Raw genomic sequence first — 20,933 nt, 5'->3', positions numbered from 1 at the left:
GAGAACAGTTTTCACACTTTGTTTCCACCTGTATTTATACCTTCTTTTGCTAGTTGCATTGATCAGCATTTATCACAACTATACAGTTACCAGAACATTTACAGAAAGATTTTCAAAGTGGAGCAGAAACCAAAGAGGATGTATACGATGTATACTATAATTATATGTAGCCTCATGCCAGCTGCAGTTGTTCTTTGCTGTACTTTATGTACAGGCTTGATGGTTCAAGGGTGGCTTGTGGCGAACATGCACTTGTCTTTATGCTTGTTTATGTATGTTGAACTCTTTCCATATTCTTAGCAAAGTGAGAGGTGGGTTCTTGCAGTGCAGTGTGCCTGGTTCTTGCAGTGCAGTGTGCCTGAAGATGAGAAAATTTTGATACAGCAATAGTTGAATCTCTGGTGTTTTGACATAGATACATTAAATAATACATTTATTATGTAAGCAAAACTAGGTGGAAGAAACAAACCAATTGAGTACTTTAAAGAAGGTTGTTGCTTTGTTTTATAGAAAAAACTATGACAGCAGTCTATTAAGTCTTTATAAAGTTGTGGAGCAGCAAGAAAGGAGTGTTGCCATATCATTTCTTGCGGTAATAAATTTAAATGGTCTGGTTGCTATTAGAATACTGATCAGGAAGGAAACAGAAGTCTGTCCTTTTTTTATAAAAAGGTATAAAAAAGGTTACACACTTCAAAACACAGAAAAGACAGAAATTAAAAGCTTAAATAACTGCAAACAGCAGGGTACGTCAGTAACGGAAGGACTGCTTAAATGACTTTGACAGCTTTTGCAGGTGCACATACTATGTCACTTTGCCTAGTGGAGCATTGAAAAAGATTTATGTTCTCCTTTTGGAATTTATTAAGAGTTTCTTTCTTTCATTTTCTTTCTTTGCAAAGTAAGTCTGGACATCCCCCTCCCTTGCAGTCATTTTTATTACAGCTCCTGGAGGAAAGTCACCTATTTAAAAACATGTGTTGCTTGTTGTCTCCATGGCTAGCTCACAGAGCTGTAAACTCTGGAGAATGTTGTTATTTACAGCCACATATTTTCCTTTCCTCCCCCTTTTGCTTTTTGTTTTTCTTTCTATGTAAATCCCATTTTATTTGCTTTAGTTCTTGAAAGTCTTTCTGGACAATTTTGTACCCCTAAACATTTAAATTGGTAACAATTTTTTTTTTTCAAAGAGCGAGTCTTGCCATCAGGATCTAGAAGGTATTGTTTTGTTTATCAACACATGCCCTCCTGGGCTCCTTTCTGTGATGTTGTTCTTGCTTTCACTAACACACTTGCATAATACTGTTTGTAGATGTTCTGAGGGGCCACTGCTGTGCCTGTGGTGTTTGCAGATTCTAATTAATTTTATTCAGTTCCTGTTTCTCAAAGACGCGACCTTTCCTTTTTATTTCTTTAATTATTTCTTGTTTTCATTTTATTTTTTGAAACTTGCCATCTCTGCTCTTTGAAACATTCTTTATTATTTTGATAAATAAGTTAGGGTTATCTTGTGGGATTTATTCTGTTGGCAGAGTTAAGCCATCTACAGATGAACAAGTGCCAGTTTGGTTTCATTTTCTGAAATTTCTAAACATTTTCAAAGAACCTTCTTCCTTTCAAAATCTTGTGTTTGTTTTAGTAGAGGTAAATGTGATGGCAGCATCTAATTCCGATGCAAATTCCAAGAAAGTGAGACATAGACAGGGTTTTGTCTTCCAAGAATCAATCCCAGGATTAAAGCTTTAATTACAATGAATTTTGAGTCAGAATTTTCTTGGGTAAGTAGTGAATTACCAGAGTTATAGAAATGAAGTATTTTAATTGTCCCAGTGAAGATAAATACTTAAAGCAGCAACTTTTAAACTGAAAAGTGACTGTAGTTGTGTCAGTAGTCAGTAAGATAACCGCTTATCAATATCATTTGTCACTTTAGTTGCAAGCAGTGATATGATTGGTTACAATACTGATGGGGATGACACAAAGAACACAGAAAACTGGGAGTTAGAAATATCTAACTTTTTATATCTAACTATCTAACACAGGAACTCAAACGTTTCTGTGTTCCACCCTGTAACTTCTGCTTGGTAAGAAACTTAGTTTGGGTTCTTTTGTAAGTTTTAATACTCTAATAATTATCTCATTTTCTATCGCCTGTTACTTGGTGTAACACATTAAGAACCACACGTTTCTTCTTTGTGGACAAAAACCTATGGAAAGAGTTATCAAAACTTGCAGATTTAATTAAATCCTCTCTTGTCAAACAAGAACATGTGTCAGTTTGTAGAGTTAACATTGTGACAGTCTTGTCAATAATGGGTAGGGGAAGGCAGATTATAGAGAGGGTCCTGGTACATGTAGAACACTGCCAACATCTGTAATAATGTGACAAACTGAAATCCTCACAGTACCAGATTTCCAAGCTCCTTGTAGTCTGAAATGAAGGCCATATTTCTTCCCCATCAGGGGCTTGTTGCAGGTTTAAGCATTTGGTGAACTACATGATGAGATGAGGGCAGTAGCACTTATTTTTGCCTGTGTGTGATTTTCTTCAAAGTTAGGTAACACTGTTCTCCCTTTGCGCAAAATCTATCCATATGCCTTTAAGCTATGGTCAGTTTTCCGAGGTTCGGAATCTCTTCAGTGGATTGATTGCCTGTATAGTTAGCCTTGGAGGTTTTTGAAACAAAACAAGTAGAAGAGATTCATGGACCATAAGATAGCAATTTGTGAAGCACAAGTGACTAAAATACCTGACTTTAATGTTCTGGTCAAGATAGAGACTTTTTTTCCAAGTATTGTAGAAACCTTTGGCCTGGTTCTGTTTGCTAAATAATGTGATATGACAGGTTAGTGAGTACTCAGTATGGTAGTATGTGAATTTACAGCACACTAGCTACTCTTGTAAAGCTCTCCATGGGATGCTCTGAGTGTACACTGACTTTGAGTTAACTGTAATTTACCGTGAATCATCCTGCACAAAGGCATTCTTGATGTACAGTTTTTGAGGTGGCATACTACTTGTTCTGCAGTTCTGTTTAACACCTTAACATAAATATACCTATGTAAAGACACCTGATTTCTTTTGTGTTTGCTACTTCAAAAATCAATTTTTCCTTATGCTCAGTAGGCCACAATAACCTAAACTTGGCAAAAATTATATCAGAAAGTAGTAAACCATAGTGCTTCTTGTGATAAGCTAGTAAGTTGAGTGATGCTTTTCCTCCAATAGCCAGTCTTCTGCTAATCAAAGCTTTGCATAAGTAATAAGGCACTCCAGGCTTTGCATAAATAATAAGGCCCTCCATAGGCCCTGAAGAAAAATGCTTCTCTTCCTTTTTAATTGGTAACGCTTGAGGACTTCACGTCCTATTATAACAACCTTTAGAAGACTTGATCAATATGTGGTTTTCCTCATCAAGTGCTCAGGAAGTCTTAATGAGTAAAGTAGCAGCTAGGCTCCAAATAAATAATGCTGAAATCGAAAAAATAAACAAAATTTATAATGTTAATTTTCTATCCTCCAGACTCGTTTCAATCAGCATCTCAGTAACCAGGATTTTGCCTTGGATGAAGATGATGAAATGGAGAGAATAAGCAAGTAAGAAGCCTCTTGGATGTGTGCGTATGTTTGGGAGAAAGGGTAACTAGTGTTATTCAGCAAAACTGAGTTCAAGTGATGCATCTTTCTCCTGTCCAGGCTTGATTCTTGATCTAGATGATGTCAAATAGTTTAGGATTGAATGTGCTTTGAAAAAGGCGAACAGGCTTTTGTATATTTTCATTATTTATAGTGTCTAGAAGAGCTTGCAGTAATCTTGAGTCTTCACAAACTCAAGATAAAAAGACTCCATACACAAAAGAAGCAGCAAAACAATATTCATCAGTATGGGGGGCATATGACCTCAGCTAATCAATATGACGTCAGCTAATCTATTCTTAAAGTCTTGTGTTGTGGTCATGACAATAAGAAGTTTTCTGAAGGGTCTGAAAGAGAATTTGTGCCTTGCCAAGTTATCAGTGTCTTCTGTGAATTAAAGGAGAATCATAAGTTGAGGTTTAGGCTGCACTGAGGCATTCTCTGATTGAAATCAGGAGCCAACTTTTGATAATAATGGGTATAAACTGTGAAGGACCTTGATGCAGTAGGGAAGACTGAGCTACGAAGTGTTCTAAAGGTGTCATCAAGACAGTGAGCCATGGAAATGCCCTTTGTAGTAGTAGTCTGGATAGACAGAGATAGGGAAGGGCTGCAGTAACATGGGGGTCAGAGGTACAGGTACTGCAGTGAATGACAGAGAAAATAAGGGACAAAACCGCCAGTTCTCCTTGAAAATAAGCAGTTCTCGAGTACCTCTGGTCATATGACAGAAGATTTGCAGTGTGAGAGTCTCACCACTACACAAAAATATGTGGCTAAGTCAGCTGGAGAGGTGTAGCAACACTGACCTAGATATAAGGTGCAGTCAAGGGAAAATATTAACTAATTTTGGAATAACTGTAAAATTTGGAGTGGAGATTTGGGAAATCATATTAAGGGTGACTTGAAATAGCAGTTGCAGTGATGGGGGGAGAAGCAAGGAGACGGGAAAACCAGCTATCTATGGTTAAGAAGCCCTTGAGTAGAAAGAAATTCTGGGTTTATGGTCCCTTTCAAAAGTTTTTGAATGCTTTCCTCTATTTACTTTCAGAAGTGTCTGTAATAAAATGGCTTTTATGTTCTTAGCTGATGGAAAAGTTTTTGTTTTCAGATTATCATCAGAAGACAGTGAAGAAGCTTCTGCTTACTTTTATGATAGTGATGATTCTGGTGAAACTGGAATAACTCCTCAGCATCAAGGAGAAATGGACTTGCTTGGGGAGATTTTGGACACGCTGAGCACACACAGTTCAGATCAAGGAAAGCTCTCAGGAGCAAAGAGCCTGGATTTCTTTAGGTCAATGGATGACATTGATTACAAGACTGCGGTTAGTCTTCTGCTTTCATTTGAAAAACAATTCCAATCCCTTTATAGCGGAATTCTGCACTTGTGGAATCAATAACATGCAGTTTAGACACTGTAGCATATCCCTTAGAATTGCTAATCTGTCTTCCTAGGACTGTGTGACAGTACACCCATACTGGCCACTGCACTAGTGTTCCAGCCAAGAGGTTGGTTACACCTCAGTTTACGAAGTAATTTTGAATCAGTGTTTTCCCCATGTAACAGTAACCACATATAGAGCTGTGACTAATGTAATAATTTACTTAATATTATATTTAGCTGTTGACTCTGGTATTCCCAGAGCTGGTGTTAGTCTTTTAATGTGGATTAGAATATATTTCCATTTCCACCTTGCATCATTAAACTAGTCATAGTAATATGGTGATGTGGTAATAGCACCTGAAACACAGCTATAGTAGTACTCCAGAGCTTTCTAAGAGGGCTCCTTGATCCTTTTTTAGGTAGAGCTGCATAGGACATGTAGTGTAAGGAAACTGCTTGCCTACAACTTTAAAACCAAGTCACTCCTGTGATGTTAGTCAAAATAAATGTTAGAGGTTTTGAATTCCTGCTCATATCAGCTGTCCAACATTCCTTTTTGCTGAAGGGGATCCTGTAGTAGAAGATTTGTTACTGGAACAGCAAATTCTGAAGCAAATGTTTAAAAAGCTTGTAATTTTTTTATTATGAGTGTCACATAGGGGTCACATTAATAAAATACCCATTTTTGTTCATTTTGTCCAAAAAATTTAATATTGAAAGTTGGTATAATTAATTACTGAAGCAAAGAGGAAATGGCATCTGGTTTTAGTTTAAGTCCAGCTCTGTCTCATATTATGGGCACAAACCAGCAAAGTGTGTCTTTGTTCACTGTCAAAACTGCTTATGCAAAGACTGAATGGAGAGGGGAGACAGAAATCCTTTCTCTTACAAAAGGCAATCCTTAGGTTAAGAGACAGTTTTCTGGTGAGGAAGTGTAAGTGCTTATATCTTACATTGTTTCTGGGATTGTTGTTTTGTAACATTGAACCGAAATCATAATTTAGGAACACACAAAATTCTTTACAGTATTTTTTTTTCCTAAAGTGTTAGTGTAGAGATGTTTCTTGTGACATTAAACACATGTTCTTTCTTTCAGAACAAATCAAATGCACCTAGTGAGAGCAACCTTACTGTGCTCTGCAGCAGTGCTAATGATCAAGCAGAGTGGAACCTTGGGCAGGATGACAGTGTCCTCCATGGGAAGCAGCTCCCTCCATCACCAAGGAAGCAAGTTTTTTCTGGTGGCTGTAGAGAATCTCTCTCAAGGCTGGAAGAAGAAAGTAGTGAGAAAACCTATATTACTGACAAGATGGACACCACTAGTATGACATCCCTGTCTCCAGTACGATCAAGTGCCCAGTTTACTTCTCTAGAAAGTTTCAAACCAGGCTATTCTTCCTGTAGGTATGCAAAGCAGAACAAAACACTAAGCAATGCCTCAGAAGATCAGTACCCAGCAAGTCTTGCTCAGCATCCATCCATTCTGGTCCCCTGGGAAAAAGAGGGGAAGAAAGGAAATGAAACTCCAGAAGAGGGTGGGCTTCTTCAAGAAGTGGTGTCATTATGTAAACTGAGTTCTGCTTTTCACTATGGTTTAAATATTTCAAAGGATAGCTTATCCAGCACTAGCAGTGGAAATAAAACGTAAGAAAACTATGAGAAGAGAAACTTGACTCCCATCAGAAGTTGAAGGGAGACTACTCAGGACTCCATATAACATGATAACCAAAAGATGAAAAAGGAATAAGAGGTCTCTGATTCTAAAAATAATTCACTTTGGTTGAAGAGAATTTTTTTAATGCATTTTCTGCCACTGGGACATCTGCTTCTATGTTTAGCCAGTTCATTTGTTGGCTGTAGTTAGGTCTGCAAAATGGAGCTAAATATATGAATGCACTCTTAAATCAGGTACTAGTTAGTCTCTGTGTTAAAAATACAGCAAGCATATGGTGCTTCCTAGCATTTTCTTCCTCTAAGCAGCAGGAAAGCTGTCACCTAACAGGTAACCGGGTTTTGAAGGTACTATATTAATTCCATCAAATATGAAATAAACCAATCAATCTGATTTGTCTGAGATGTACAAATGTTACTATCTGTAATGAATAATAATTGCCTTAATCTTTTGAGAAGAGGTTTAACTATCTTAGAAGATAAATGCAAATCTACAAAACAGCAATAATGATTTTCTATGGAAAGAATTTGCTTCAGCAAAAGGGGGCTGAAAAGGAAGTTTTTTTTAAATTATGGAATTTCTTGTGACTATAACTTGGAACTTGAAACTAAAAGTGTGGCCCTCTCTTCAGACTTCAGAAAGGTAGCGCATGCTTTTCTCGCACTGTAAAGTACATGAAGTGCTGAATTGTTTACAACTAAGACACTTTAAAGACATATTATCTGGTTTCTCTTGGTAGACTTTCACCTAAAAATCTTCAGAAAGGAAAGTGTAAGTGGAATTGATAGATTTCTATTATTTTTTTATTTTCCACATTTTAATGGGGAAGACTAATGAAGACTAATCTGTGCCTCTTCTAAACCATTTTGTTTCCATGTATTGCAGCTGCCTTTTTGAAGGTAGACTGAATTACTGTTACTTGGAAGTCACATTTAGTTAAATTATTAAAGATTCATGACTGAAAATAGCTTGTAACACTAGAAAACTTTAATTACAGATTCAGTTTGAGACTGCATTTAGCCAACTTTTATTTTGTCCAAGTTGAACCAAAAATCTCTTGCTAAATTCAGTGAAGGAGAATAAATGAACTTGATGTATATTGTATTTAGAGCAAGCATTTGTCTTCCTGGCAGCATTCCTGAGGAATATTTGGATATTTTAAAGTCTGAAAAATCTTGCTGCTATATGGAGCTGCTTTCCTTTTTTCTTTTTCTTTTTTTTAATTTTTTAGTTTTTCTCCCCTTTCCCACCTTACCATACATATATTGTCCTGCACAGTAGCTCAAGATAGTAAAGACATGAAGTAAGTTTCAGCAGGGTGGAATTGTCAGCTTTGAAGGATGTTTGTGATGCCATTGGCAGAAATAGCACAGGGGTATAACATCAGCTGTGCCTGAGAATGTTCTCCAGCTCTTTCAAACTCTTGTCAAAAACTTTTTCCTTTCCTCTCCTCTCCTCTCCTCTCCTCTCCTTTCCTCTCCTCTCCTCTCCTTTCCATCTTTGGCATGAATGGTTAGTCTTTATCTCAGAATAGGCATGATTGAGTATGTTAATAAGGTCAGTATTTGGACCAGATCATGCTTTAATATCTTAACTGTAGTTTGTAGCAAAGTCTAGTATCAGTTGCCACATTGAGATTTTATGAATTAATTGTCCTTCTAGCTAACACAAATGGAAAGGGGCTTTTTTGGCTGCATTATAGAAAGGCAGCTGACCTAGGAGAATAGATTCATATCATTCAAAGGCAGTGGCTGATGCATTACCAAAGAGATTCAGTAGATTAGGACTTTGACTTTGTTAATGTAAACATTTAAGCTTGTTCCAGTATGAGAATGGCTGGGCCATTACTTGTCATTGAGGATGAGTCTCCAGAAATACTTTCTTCTAAATTAGTGCAATGAAGGTAAAAGTTTGTAAAAGTGAAAGTCTTACAGAAATATCTGTGCCAGATTAGAGTGTGAACATTCCTGAGGGCATCTGCCATCTGCATTGCTAGAGAATCTCAGCATTCCAGAGTCAGAGGTTGTGTGTCCAGAGTTCTGTACTCCAAAGTCTTTATTTATCCTTTGGTTTCCTCTTGTGTATCAACATGGTTGTGAAGATTTTTTAGTAACATAAAAATGTTATTTGGCAAAGTATTTTGCTATTGAAAATCAAAAGTATCATAAACATTATGTAAAATCTCTGCTCTAAACTTCTCATTTGCTGGTTCTAAGGATTACCTAAATGTAGTGCTGCCAAATGTGTCTAAGGGAAGACAAGCAACACAAAGCTTTCTGTTCTTACGGCACTTCCTCACTCATTTTCATTCATGTCTTTGCATTTTGTTGACAAAATTCACTTTTTCTTTTCCTCTGCATCTGACATGGTATTTCTGTCCATGGTTCCATCTAAAATGATGTTTTGTTAGAGATAATAAATAGTATTGATGTCTTAAGGAGAAAAACAAAAAAAAAATAATTGAAATTATGGCCATTACAACTTGCAAAACCATCAAACATATAAGTCCAGGAATGCTGCCAGAAAAAGTGGTTTTCAAAAATGCTTCTCTGATAGAATGAATCTTACTGGCTTTACATGAGAGTTAGGCACTGAACTTCTGTTACCACATAGATTGTCCCGTTCTCACCTTTGTGAAAAAAATATGGAAGCCATGTAAGACTGCTAATATTCTTATTATAAGGATCATAAAAGTGAAAGCTTGGTAGTGGAATCTTTCAAAATTGAGGCATAGTAATTCACTGACTGAAATTTGAGTAAAATGCAGGCTGAAAAGGAGTAAACAGAAGATGAAAGATAAAATTAAACTTAGAATTATTTTTATTTCAGTCAAAATGTTACTTTGTTTAATGCCACATTGCTTTCTTACTATTTGTAAAGCCCATACAGTGTTTACACTCATTAAATAGTACGTCCTTTTTGGATTTGAGTCTTGTATGGATTCAGAAAGAACTCAGTCATCTATCTGTGTTGAACTTAGCTGTAGGTACATTTTTAACTCGATAATATTAGGGAATCTTTTCCACTTACTATCAGTGATCTTATAAAAAGGCTAATATTTGTGCCTTATTTAAACAGAATTTCCAGTTACCAAACAGATGAGTCCAAACTGGTACTTCCGGTTAAGCACTGTTGTTCTCCGTCCCTGTGATAATATAAAACTGTTTATTGATTACATATGCAGTATTTTCATTACCGCATTGGGTACCATATTAAGATAAATTTCCAGGTCCAGTGCTTTTTACAAGTTTTATACTTGTGTGCTTTTTATTTGTAGAAATCCTCCTAATGTCGTTGAAAAAAGTCAACATTCATTGCCAGCTACTGGTGAGAACTAAGTTCTGCTCATTCAGAGCTCCAGTGGTCTTCTTCAGAAGCATGTCTTTTCTTCAGGATCTCAAAAATCTTCCTATTTTTCCTGTTTAAGGAAGATACTAGGTTATTAGACGAAACTTTGTAATCTGTTACTTACACATAACAACAAATTTCTGATGTAGAAGGTTGAACTAGGACTTGAATTTAATATCTTTGAGTTTCTTTTGCATCAGTGGTTGCTTGAGATGAGCCACATCACTCATCTGGTTTGGGAGGAAAAAAGCAAGGGCAGTAGAAAGACGAAGGGATTCCTGGGTTGTTCCAGTGGTGTGTGGTGAAGCAGAGACTGGGAGTCCTCAGGAGGTATGGAAACATTAAGAAAATTCAGATTTCACAGTATTGTTTCATATTCTTGCTCAGTTGTAGTGATTCCAACCCAGCCATGTAGGCAAAAGTAATATTGCCTATGGAATTAATCCCCTGTGGGATATGCAGAATGGATAGTATGTTGTCCCAGTCAGAGCCTTCCCATCCATGTGTTTAGAGATGCAATATGTTAAAAATAGTGCAGATGTTCAGGGAAGGAAAGTACTGTGGATGCCAAGGTGATCCTTACCCACCCTCTATGCATGCAGAGGGAAGTCTGTGTAGAGTAGGCAGGGGCTGGCTCTTCCATCCCACGTATTTGGGCATCATGTATCTGAAAAACGGACTTGTTCTGAAGGAAAAATGTAGTTGTAGAAGTTGTCATAGAAATTGTTAACTGAACCCTTCATTGTCATTTAGCATTTCAGTGGTACTGCTGCTGTTTGGGTGGTGTCATCAGAAACTCTCAGCACTGGCTGAATTTCCCTCTCAGGCATTGTAACACGGACTTCAGCCAGAGTTTTAGACACATGCTGGGTGCTTTTGAAAACCCCACCCAGCCTATTAAAGGAGTAGTTTAGATCTCAAAAAAACTGTTTTAGATGTCTTTTCAGGGTTTAGAACAAGCTAGTTTATAACCTTGTGTTCTTGTAAATGATGTAAAGTCTAGGCAAAAGAACAGTTAAGCCAGGTTTTAAAACAGCGTCTATGTCTCCACCTACAATCAATCATATTCAGTCCTACAGAACAATCTTTCATTGGTGCAGCTGTCTAATGGAATTGCTAGGAGCATCTAAAATCTTTTTTCTATGCATGTAATCAATTGAGGAAACATTTCATGCAATAATTGATGTGCCAGCATAAGGCCCCTTTGCAAATACACCCCCTGTGTAATAATGACTGTTAGTACCCTGTGCTGCGGAATGGAGCCCCATAGCTGCTGACCTCCCTGACTCTGCAGGGAGTCTTAGAGGGAGGTCTTTATTTCCAAGAGCATTACCATCTTCTCTCTTGGTGCCAGGCTCTAGCCCAGGTGCTGTGAGACTCCAGCCAGTGTGTTCCCGACAGTCTGAAATCTCAGGCTAAAGAACTGTGCTCATGAAATTATGCCCAAGGCAAGCAGCTTCCTTATTGCAAAGCTCAGGATGGTGAAGGCTGTCTGTCCCCATGGTATTGCAGTAAATCTTTGGAGAATGAATGTAGAAATAAGTGCACCAGCAAAACAAGTATGAATGGTGATGTGACTAGTCTTCAGTAACTTCTTTGCTGCTATTAGATGTGTATGTCTTTGCCAAGTGTTGTTTACTTAACAGAATCTGGGCTGAGTAGAATGTGTCCTCCTCATCACCCCAAGAGCATGGACCACAGCTGGTCTGGAATTCATGGTCTTCAGGGTGTTGAAAAAAAGGAATGGGAAAGTGATGGTATGTGTTTTTGTGCAAAACCTTCCTTGATTTGCTTTATGGTGTCTGTTTGACAGTTTTAGTCAGTGGCCAATTGAAAGTACTTGATAGGTCTTTCCTGGGAGCTGCTAAACTTCTAGATGTAGTTGCCTGATGAGTCCCACAGCCACCTTAGTCTAGAGGGCCATCCACCATCTGCATAGTTGTCAGGGCCATTGCCATTTTTCTGCTGGGTTGGAGTATGAAGCCGGTGACAGTTGAAGTTACTCCAAGGTTTACTGTAGTAAAGGGTACTCTAATTTGTACTATTACTTAGGTCAATACTAACATTTGTATTTAGCCCAGTAACAGTATTAGCATTTGAAAAATAAGTTGAGTTCAAGTACGTTGACATTTATTACAATTCCATGTGAATTGACATTTTGTTTCTGTTAAAAATAAGGGAGCTATTTGGTTGGGGGGGGGGGGGAATGTGTTGACTTTCAAATCTTCAGTGAATTTTGTGCAATATTTCTCTTTGTTTAAAAGTAATTTCATGCACATCTGCTTTTCAGGCAGATATTGAAATGGTGGGGTTTTTTTTTCAATAATGTGTAAAATTGCATGTAGCTTTGAAATATGATTGTATGATAAAAACATGAAGAATATATTCTAATAAGGCAAATGTATATTTCTAATGACTGGAATGATTATGGATGTCACATTCTATGAAAATAATTAGGCTAAACCAATGTTCACATACCAGTAGTTCTAGGTAATTCTTAAAACTATAACCTAGTTAAGTTGATGTAAGGTTAAATATTAAAATTTATGATGTTTAGCTTATAATTTGACCCATTTTTTTATCATTGATAAAAAGATGAGGACTTAAGCATTGCTTTTCAGTACCACCGATGATGTGAGAATTCATGGTGATGGCTGTATGTATTAAGTATTTAGTCTGTGACATCCCTAATTATCACAAGTCATTACTAAAAATATCTACTAATGTTACCAGTATCCTTTTAATTTTTTGTAAATTAATTTCTTTGTATATTGATGTATATTTTGGTTTAACCTTTGGTTTTCCCTTGAGAACTTCTTTAAATTAATATACTTGAATGAGGCAATGAAGCACTGTGGAACAGCTAGTCTTGGTGCAGCGTACACACAAGCACATCTCGTCTGTTCCTTCATCATTTTTGAGGAGGAAGAGAAATGTAAAATGCTTACATGTTTAGCCAGCTGACAGTGTTTGTTATTTTCAGATCTGTGCCAGATGTGAGAAAAGCCTCAACGTGGAACAAAGCAACATTATGTAAGTTTTAGTGAACTTTGGAAACCGTTCCTCATAATGTCCTTGTTGTGAGCCTTTAATGCTGACAGGAAAGGCATAAAATACAAGGCATTTTGAGCTTTTATTGATCACTTTAATAATTTCGGAGATATAAAAACCCCAAACAACCAGCATTGTCCTAAGTTTTAAAATTGTAGTTAGTTACTGACCGTTAATAAAACCAGAACCAAATTTAATCAATTACTCCATGCTTTTGCACCCTCTGGACTACTGTTCAAAGCTGTCTCAAAAACTGTAATTCAGACCTTAGACTACTGTCAGTAGCGCACTGTCTAGATATGTAGTAAATGAGCTGTAATGTTTGGTATGCTTTGTTTTTTACTTTCTCCTTCCAAATCTGTGGCATCAGTAGAAGTTTTTGGTGAACTCCACATTACCATAAAGTGCCCAACACTGTACTATAAAATAAAACTTAATAATATCAAAATCTCTTGGGTGGTGCAGGTTCTTGTTTGATGGGTTGATCTGGATAGCATTTTCATGCTTACCAAGCATAAACGTTAAAATTATGCCATGATACTGTATTACACTGGAAGTTTTTCTCCATTAAATGATCATCTCAGTTTCTTAAATCTACAGAAAGTTGAATGTGTTTTCTTATTAATTACTTTTTATATAGTACAAAAGGTAAATGCTAATGTCCTTTATAATACCAGTGGCATTTTGCTTCTTTTGAATATCTTACCTATTCATGCCTTTGTTAAACAGCTTTTTTTTGGTCTGTAGATCTTCAAGTTCATACCAAAAAGTAGGTTTAGTCTCTTGTTTTATAGATTAAGAAATCAAGATTTTAAGGGGAAACTGCATGCAGAAGGTACTGTAATAATAACTGATTGCTACCATGGTTTGGCCTTTTAATATTGGATATGAAAATCCAGACTTGGGGAAATGAGTTTAATTTATTATGAGAAATTAAAACTAAATCTTAAAATATCTTTCTCCCACCTCTCCCTTCTTTTCAGGCTTCAATGTATTCCCAGATTGTCTGCTACCTCCCCCCAAGCAGCACAGGGGGATGGGAATGGGGGTTGTAGTCAGTTCATCACATGTTGTCTCTGCTGCTCCTTTTTCTCAGGGGGAGAACTCCTCACACTCTTCCTCTGCTCCAGCATGAGATCTCTCCCACAGGAGACAGTTCTTCATGAACTTCTCCAGCATGGGTCATGCAATAGTTTAGGATGGAAGGGACCTTCAAAGGTCGTCTAGTTCAACCCCCCTGCAATGAGCAGGGACAGCTTGAACTAGATCAGGTTGCCCAGAACCACATCCAGCCTGGCCTTGGACCTCTCCCAGCATGGTGCATCCACCACCTCTCTGGGCAACCTAGCCCCATCCTTCCCACGGGGTGCAGTCCTTCAGGAACAGACTGCTCCAGTGCGGGTCCTATCCAGGGGGTGACAAGTCCTGCAACAAACCTGCTCCAGTGTGGACTTCTCTCCATGGGGGCACAGATCCTAGCAGGAACCACTCCTCACAGAAACCACCTGTAGCCTTCCTGCTACCAAAACCTTGCCATGTAAACCCAATACAACATAACATAATAACACATCACAAATATGTTATTAGGTATGGCTTAGCTTTTTACTGTAGTTGCTATCTGAGTCAATTTATGCAAGTGTGTAATTATAATGCAGTTAGAATTTTATATTAAATGGCTATGAAGTATAATCTGATCTCCGATTCTCTCTTCTAAATTAAAAGCATTTTGGTATTTTATGCAGGCAAGCCACAGAGACATGGTTTTGATATTGATATACTCAGTCCACAACTGATGAAAAAATTACAAATTGTGTTCATACAAAACAATGAGGGTGTGATTTTAAGGTTGCTATTAGACTTGTGCTGGCTTATTGTGGACAGCAGCATGATACAAGCTCTGAACACCGGTAACACAGGGGTCTGTGCTAAATTAAGCATGGCACATCTTGTAGTCATTTGTTCATTTTGCCCACATTTATTCAGCTATTAAAAAGAGAGCTGTGGCAGTGAACTTCTTGTCATAGGTCCATATTATGAGCCAATGGAGGACATTATAAAAATGCAGAGGCCTTTAATTTTGCAGAAGGAGCAGTAAAGTATTAAGACCATGTCTTTCAGGATAGGTTCGCCTGATTTCCTTAGTTTGTTATCTCAGTGCACTGAGAGTATGGTTGCAGCTTTCTTTCTATGGATGTTTCAATTCAGTAAGTTCTTTCAAACCTAAGCATGGCAAAGGATTGAAAAAGAGGAGGTAAGTTAGTTGAAGTTGGCACATTTTACACAGATGGCACAGCAGGACTCTGTTCCTGTCAATGGGAGTATACCAAGGGTCTGTGAAAAACAATTTCATGGGAGTCTGGAGTACCAGTCATGGTAACACCCAAAGAACGAAAGCTGATGCATCTATTAAGAGTTATGGCATTTGGGGAGAGAAATGCAATTCAAAGCAACGTCTTGTTTCAGAGGAGAAATCATAAACACTCCTATTCATTATTAGCTTCTTGGTTGGTTGTGCTTCACAAGCAGCTGAGACTATTGCTTTTGCAAGGCACTTTTACACAGTGCAGCTGTACCTGAATGATGGAGAAAGTGTTTAATTATCTCTCCAGAGCTCACTGTGTGTTAACCTCATGTTCACAAAATGAAAAATAACTTTATCAAATTCACAGATTTAGATTTTTATTTGATGTGACAAGCAATAACAACAAACAACAACAACAAAAGCTAAGCAATGCCTGAAGTGATGTTGTGGTTTTGCTGGTATTCAGATAAAGCAAAGTCAAGTCAGTCTGCAGCTTTTCCTCAATCAGAAAAAATGCTTTCAGCTTCTTAAGCTTCAAAACCCTAGAGGTGTCAATCCTGTTACAAATTCTGTATGAAACGTAAACAAGTACTAGTTCTAAAAGGAAAGTTTGGGAAGCACATTTGGAATATGCTGTGGACCATATATAATTTCCTGGCTGTGGCTGCCTATTTCATATTCCTCCTGAAAGTCACGGGGTCAGGTTCCTGGTGATGTACTGCTCCACTCATTTTTTTTCTTTTCAGGTCTACTTTTTTCCCTCAAATAATTGTCATTGAAACACTGGGGAACAAAACAGCAACAAAACCCAACACCCAACAGCACTGGAAAGAAGAGTATGGCATGGGCTACAAAGAACCTACTGAAGTTGGTTGCAAACCTTTTCCTTTTAGGTCTGTAATCTATTTTTAACTGTTAAGTCCTGCAAAACACTCATCATGAATGAGACAGAGTAAAAATGTACTCTGCCATGTAGAGCTTGCACAAGACTTACTTATCTACCAAAGTTTATTTTTCAGTGTAATTCTATAAATAGCTTAACTACTATACTTTCCAAGGTGAGAGGGTTTTTATCCTGGTATGAATTCCTTTGATTTGATTTATCTTAAGACACTTCTGATGAAAAGGAACATGATTCCATGATTTCTGTGCAATGAAGATGGGCAGAGAGTTCTTTTCTGTTTGGGCTGTTCAAAGGCAAAACCATGTTTGGCTTTCAGGTTTTAGCCATGATGTGCTCATCTTGAAACTTCTGGAACACAGATTTTTAGAGAGTGGTTTAGCATTGGTGACTTAATTGTGGTAGGTGACTTCTGAGACTGGGTCCCAGTGCCTTGAAATGTGCTTTGGAAGTCATAGATAGATATAGCAGAAAGTTGTGGTTGCCTGCTCCCCTGGCCCTCCCTGCAGACTGTTGTTCAGTTCTGTGCAACCAGTGGCTCCACATTCAGTAATACAGTATTTTATAGTATCAGCTGGTTTCTATTCACCATTCATTTTAAGCAAATAACCTGTTAATATAATACCACCTGTTTAGCAAGGAGAAGGATTATGTACTTAAAATGTTCAGCTGAATAATGCATACAAACATCTGACATTTGGCCTGCACTGAGAATAGGCGACATGCTTATTTAACGATTTTGAAAACATTAAAAATGGTGAGGTAGAAATTAAAATGTCATTTTTAAAGTATTTGTATTTAACTTATCTGATCCAGTCCTTTTCTACATTTCCCCTTGGCATATTCAACCTGGGGGTCATGGTAGCAGCTTGACACCGTGGATACTTTGAACCAAATACTGAACACGGTTGGCATTTCAGCCTAATTAGTTGCATCCTACTTTGTGATTTGTCTTTGGTCCTCTGGGTTGCTGGCCCAGGATTTTTTTTAACCTCTTTTTCTATGCTCATCATTTTCTCATTTTTAAATGTCAGCAGACCAGTCAGTAGTTGTGTAATTGGTTTTTTCCCCTTCTTTTCTCCCCTATGTCAGAAAAATTGACAAACAATTTCTACATCTTGGGTAGGCTACATGAGAAAAATACATCCCAGGACAGAGTGACAAACACAGGCTAATCTGGTCCATGCGGGGCTTGAGCACAGCCACAGATTTTTCTGGCAGGTGGTCACTGCTACCCACAGTTTTGAACTGGAATTATCTGTTCTTGGTCTGGTTTAATCACTTGTGCCAGCACTGGGCCACCCCCAAAACCAAGATCTGCATCTTCTCTGTCAGGCTCGTTTCTCATGCAAAAGCCTGACACAGCTTCCCTCTCCCTGGAAGTCAGGCTTAGCAGGATCATCTGTGATCCTGCGAGAGATGCTTCTGAAATAAAATGCTTGGGCACTGGGCTTGTTCAACTGACTTGGAGGTTTTATACGTTTAAGAAGGAAGGTGCCAACCTGCTGATTTACTTTAAACAGCCCTCACTTCACATGGTGGTGCACCCAAGGAAGTACTGAAATCTCTGGAAGAGCTAGGGTCACCAACACATGAGGGTGCACTGCTAGGAACCGAGGAAGAAAAGCAGTTCACCTACCTGTTGTTCTGGTTTGCCTTTTTGTCTGCTCTGTCACTTGGGGGCTGAGTCAAGGTGACTCTTTCGGATCTTGGTCACTGTGTCCAAGGTGTTCAAACAGTAGTGCTGTTGACACACCAAAAAGAGTTGGTCTCGAACTGGCTGTGGTACAGGCAGGGTGCCCTGTCACCACTGGATGCATGGAGCTCATCATTTGGGCACCATTTGCCTGCTAACTAAGGAGATTATTTAGAAGCAGCTAAAGTGGCCTTTAATTGTTCAAGCTGTTTTACCCCTGGGGCAAAAATACACAGAAACACCCGGCACATCTTCCCTGCAGACTTACACTTTTCTAATCTGCTTAAAGATTGTGAAGTTACTTAGGGGTAACACCTGAAATTCTGTTCATACTTTGTACCACCTGCATGGAAGACATTAAAGACATTAAATTAGTTATTCTGCAGGACAGAAAACAGTTATTTAACCTGGCGCAGGCCTATGCTGTGACTACTTGTATGCTGCAAACATGCTGCAGTGCAAATAGCTCTTCATACAGGTGAAGAAGGCTCACAGCCCAAATGGTCACATGTAATTAAGATCAGCCCTCTCAGTTTGCTTTCACTCCTCCAGTGCCTCCGTTGCTGTCACTGTTCCTGTATTTCTGCTGCTAAGTAAAGTTTAGCACAGGTGCCAAATGAAACTAAGTGGGTTTAAATTGGAAACACACACTTTTGTCATCACTAGTTATTACAATACATGCCAATGAAAATTGTGCTTTTGCTGGAACTACAGGTGAAATCTGAAAGGTCATACACAATATTGAGCTGAGAAAAATGCTGTGCTTTAAGCAGTGCCATGGCAAGTATAAAACCAGATGAAGGCCTGTGTAGGTTTTCTATGATCAAAAAAAGATGATTTAAAGTCATGATCTTGACATGTCTGTCTTGCTTGTGTCTGACAATGTTAGATGAATTTCTGGTGAATGTAATTGCTTTGCCAAATTATTTTGGAAAACAAACCAAACCAAAACAGCAGCCTGATAAAAGCAGAAATTTAAAGCAACTTCTGTGAAACCAAGTCAAAATATAACTGTGAAACCAAGTCAAAATATAACAAAGTTCCTCAAATTGTCTACAATATTAAGTCTTCAATACGTTTATCACATAAATATAATCTGAAGGAATCTAAACCTAGCAAAATCACCACTGGACTGAGAACTCTGTTTGGCCTCCAGGACTCCACCTGTGCCTTGATTCATAATTTATGCTCTGTTTTTTTGATGTGCAAGAGGTTTTCACACCTCATGGCCTGCATTATAGATGGAGGAGTTTAGGTTAAAACATGCTTTTACTGTGAGGCATAGTGTATCGCCCACTCTCCGCATCAGATTCATGTGTGCAATTTAAACAAGACCTTACTCTGCTTCCAATAAATACACCCCAGATGTATCTTTTATAAATGTGTAAATATAAGGGTTTGCAGCATCTTGACACATGCCAGTAGTCTGAAGCCTGTGCATGCTTCAGCGGGGCATGACAGCCCCATCCATTCATTCAACTGTGACGTTTTGCAATAGGCTAAATTTTAGTGCTGTCAGCTCCTCACTGTCCAACTTTATTGACTTGCAACCTCTAATCTGATGCTTCTGAATTGTTTTCAGGTGTCAGTTTTGTTTAGTTGAGAGGTGATTAAATAGCACAGGAAAGGGAACTTGGCCAAAATCCTCTGATCTGTGATTCCTGATGTTATGTGACATTACACGTGCAAAGTTTGTCCTGTAGTGGGACCTGCAGGAGACTTGGGGCTTGTGTTAAATAAAACAGCACAGAAGATTTTGGCTGGGAAAAAGACTTAGCTGTCTCTTACCTGGAGACAAGGTTTTTGTTGTGCGACTTTATTTATTATGGCCATTTCATGAAGTGCATCAACTATATGCTTTAATTAATACTGTAATTTAGCTGATGCTTATTATTACTTAGTATCTGTTTGAACAATAATCACTACCCAGACTTCAGATATAGGCAATGACAATTGTGTTGAACGATAATAACTAGCCAGACTTAAGATGCAGGCAGTGACAACTGTGGCTTAGATTCTCATTGACCAGAAGGCTGAATAGGATAGATGCTTTCTTGCTTCCTCAACAGCCAGGGGGCATGAGTTTTGGAGACCTCAGAAAGCAGAGGATTACCTGTCTGAGAGCCCTCTGCTGAGAATGGCCTGTCCCAACAGGAAAACTAGTGTGGCATCATAGCTGTAAGTCATACACTACCAACGTTTCAAATCACTCAGTTGTACTAAAAAGGAAAGATAATTGTATTTTGTTGAAACAAGTAACTATTGAGCTTCCTCACAACATTGTGAAACTTATCTTTGGTGGTGGTGGTGGTGTTCACCTCCCAGAGAACGCAGAAAAGATATGCTTTCTATTTAAAACCCAAGGTCAGATCATGATCATCAGTGTTAATTGCTTGGAAGAGCAAGGTTTTACATCATCCAGTTACTAAAATAAAGGCAAAGCATGAGTTTCATGGGTTTTGAGATGTTCCTCAGGTTCAGGCTGAGGAAGTGTGATTAATTTAAGCAGTGAAATAGACTTCCCCAGAAGTCCCGTTGGCACGCTTGATTCTGCTGCAGTCATTTGTGCTTTTGAAGGATACATAAATCTTTTCTTAAATTTCTGAGAAACAACAAATTGGGCAGATATTTAAAAACAACTAATGATGCTCACCGTAGCTCCTGGAACAGAGTTCCTTAGGGGGATTATGAGATAGGGTGATAGTGACTGATAGACACTTTTCAAAGCAGGAGATAAGAGTAATTCCTCAATGTGGTATATTTAGATTCACTGAATCGTACCCTGTGATTACTTGGCAGGTATTCTAAGTGCCCTGCTCTGGATGCCAACATGCGGAGAACATATTTTCTCCCCAAAAGTTTGTATTCACCTACATGCTGCCCTAGCTGTATCATTTGTGAAAATGAACTACTCTTGCTAAGAGAATTTGTGACAACCT

At 38.2% G+C, this 20,933-nt stretch overlaps 1 protein-coding gene across 3 annotated transcripts in view; it reads left to right on the top strand.

Moving 5' to 3' along the window:
• DENND1B (DENN domain containing 1B) overlaps positions 1–7,337 on the top strand; it is a 153,929-nt gene extending 146,592 nt beyond the window's left edge. For all 3 annotated transcript variants that reach the window (XM_062613427.1, XM_062613426.1, XM_062613428.1), the window contains 3 exons: positions 3,525–3,598; positions 4,749–4,965; positions 6,121–7,337. In XM_062613427.1, coding sequence (XP_062469411.1) covers positions 3,525–3,598; positions 4,749–4,965; positions 6,121–6,672 — 843 coding nt within the window. In that variant the 3' untranslated portion in view covers positions 6,673–7,337. The remainder of the gene's footprint in view (positions 1–3,524; positions 3,599–4,748; positions 4,966–6,120) is intronic.
• The last annotated feature ends 13,596 nt before the right edge of the window (positions 7,338–20,933 follow it).

Source organism: Pezoporus occidentalis, unplaced genomic scaffold (genome assembly GCF_034315485.1).
Source record: "Pezoporus occidentalis ecotype Australia unplaced genomic scaffold, CSIRO_AGI_Poc_V1 ctg167, whole genome shotgun sequence".
NCBI classification, from domain to species: domain Eukaryota; kingdom Metazoa; phylum Chordata; class Aves; order Psittaciformes; family Psittacidae; genus Pezoporus; species Pezoporus occidentalis.
This window is presented reverse-complemented; position numbering and strand designations above follow the sequence as displayed.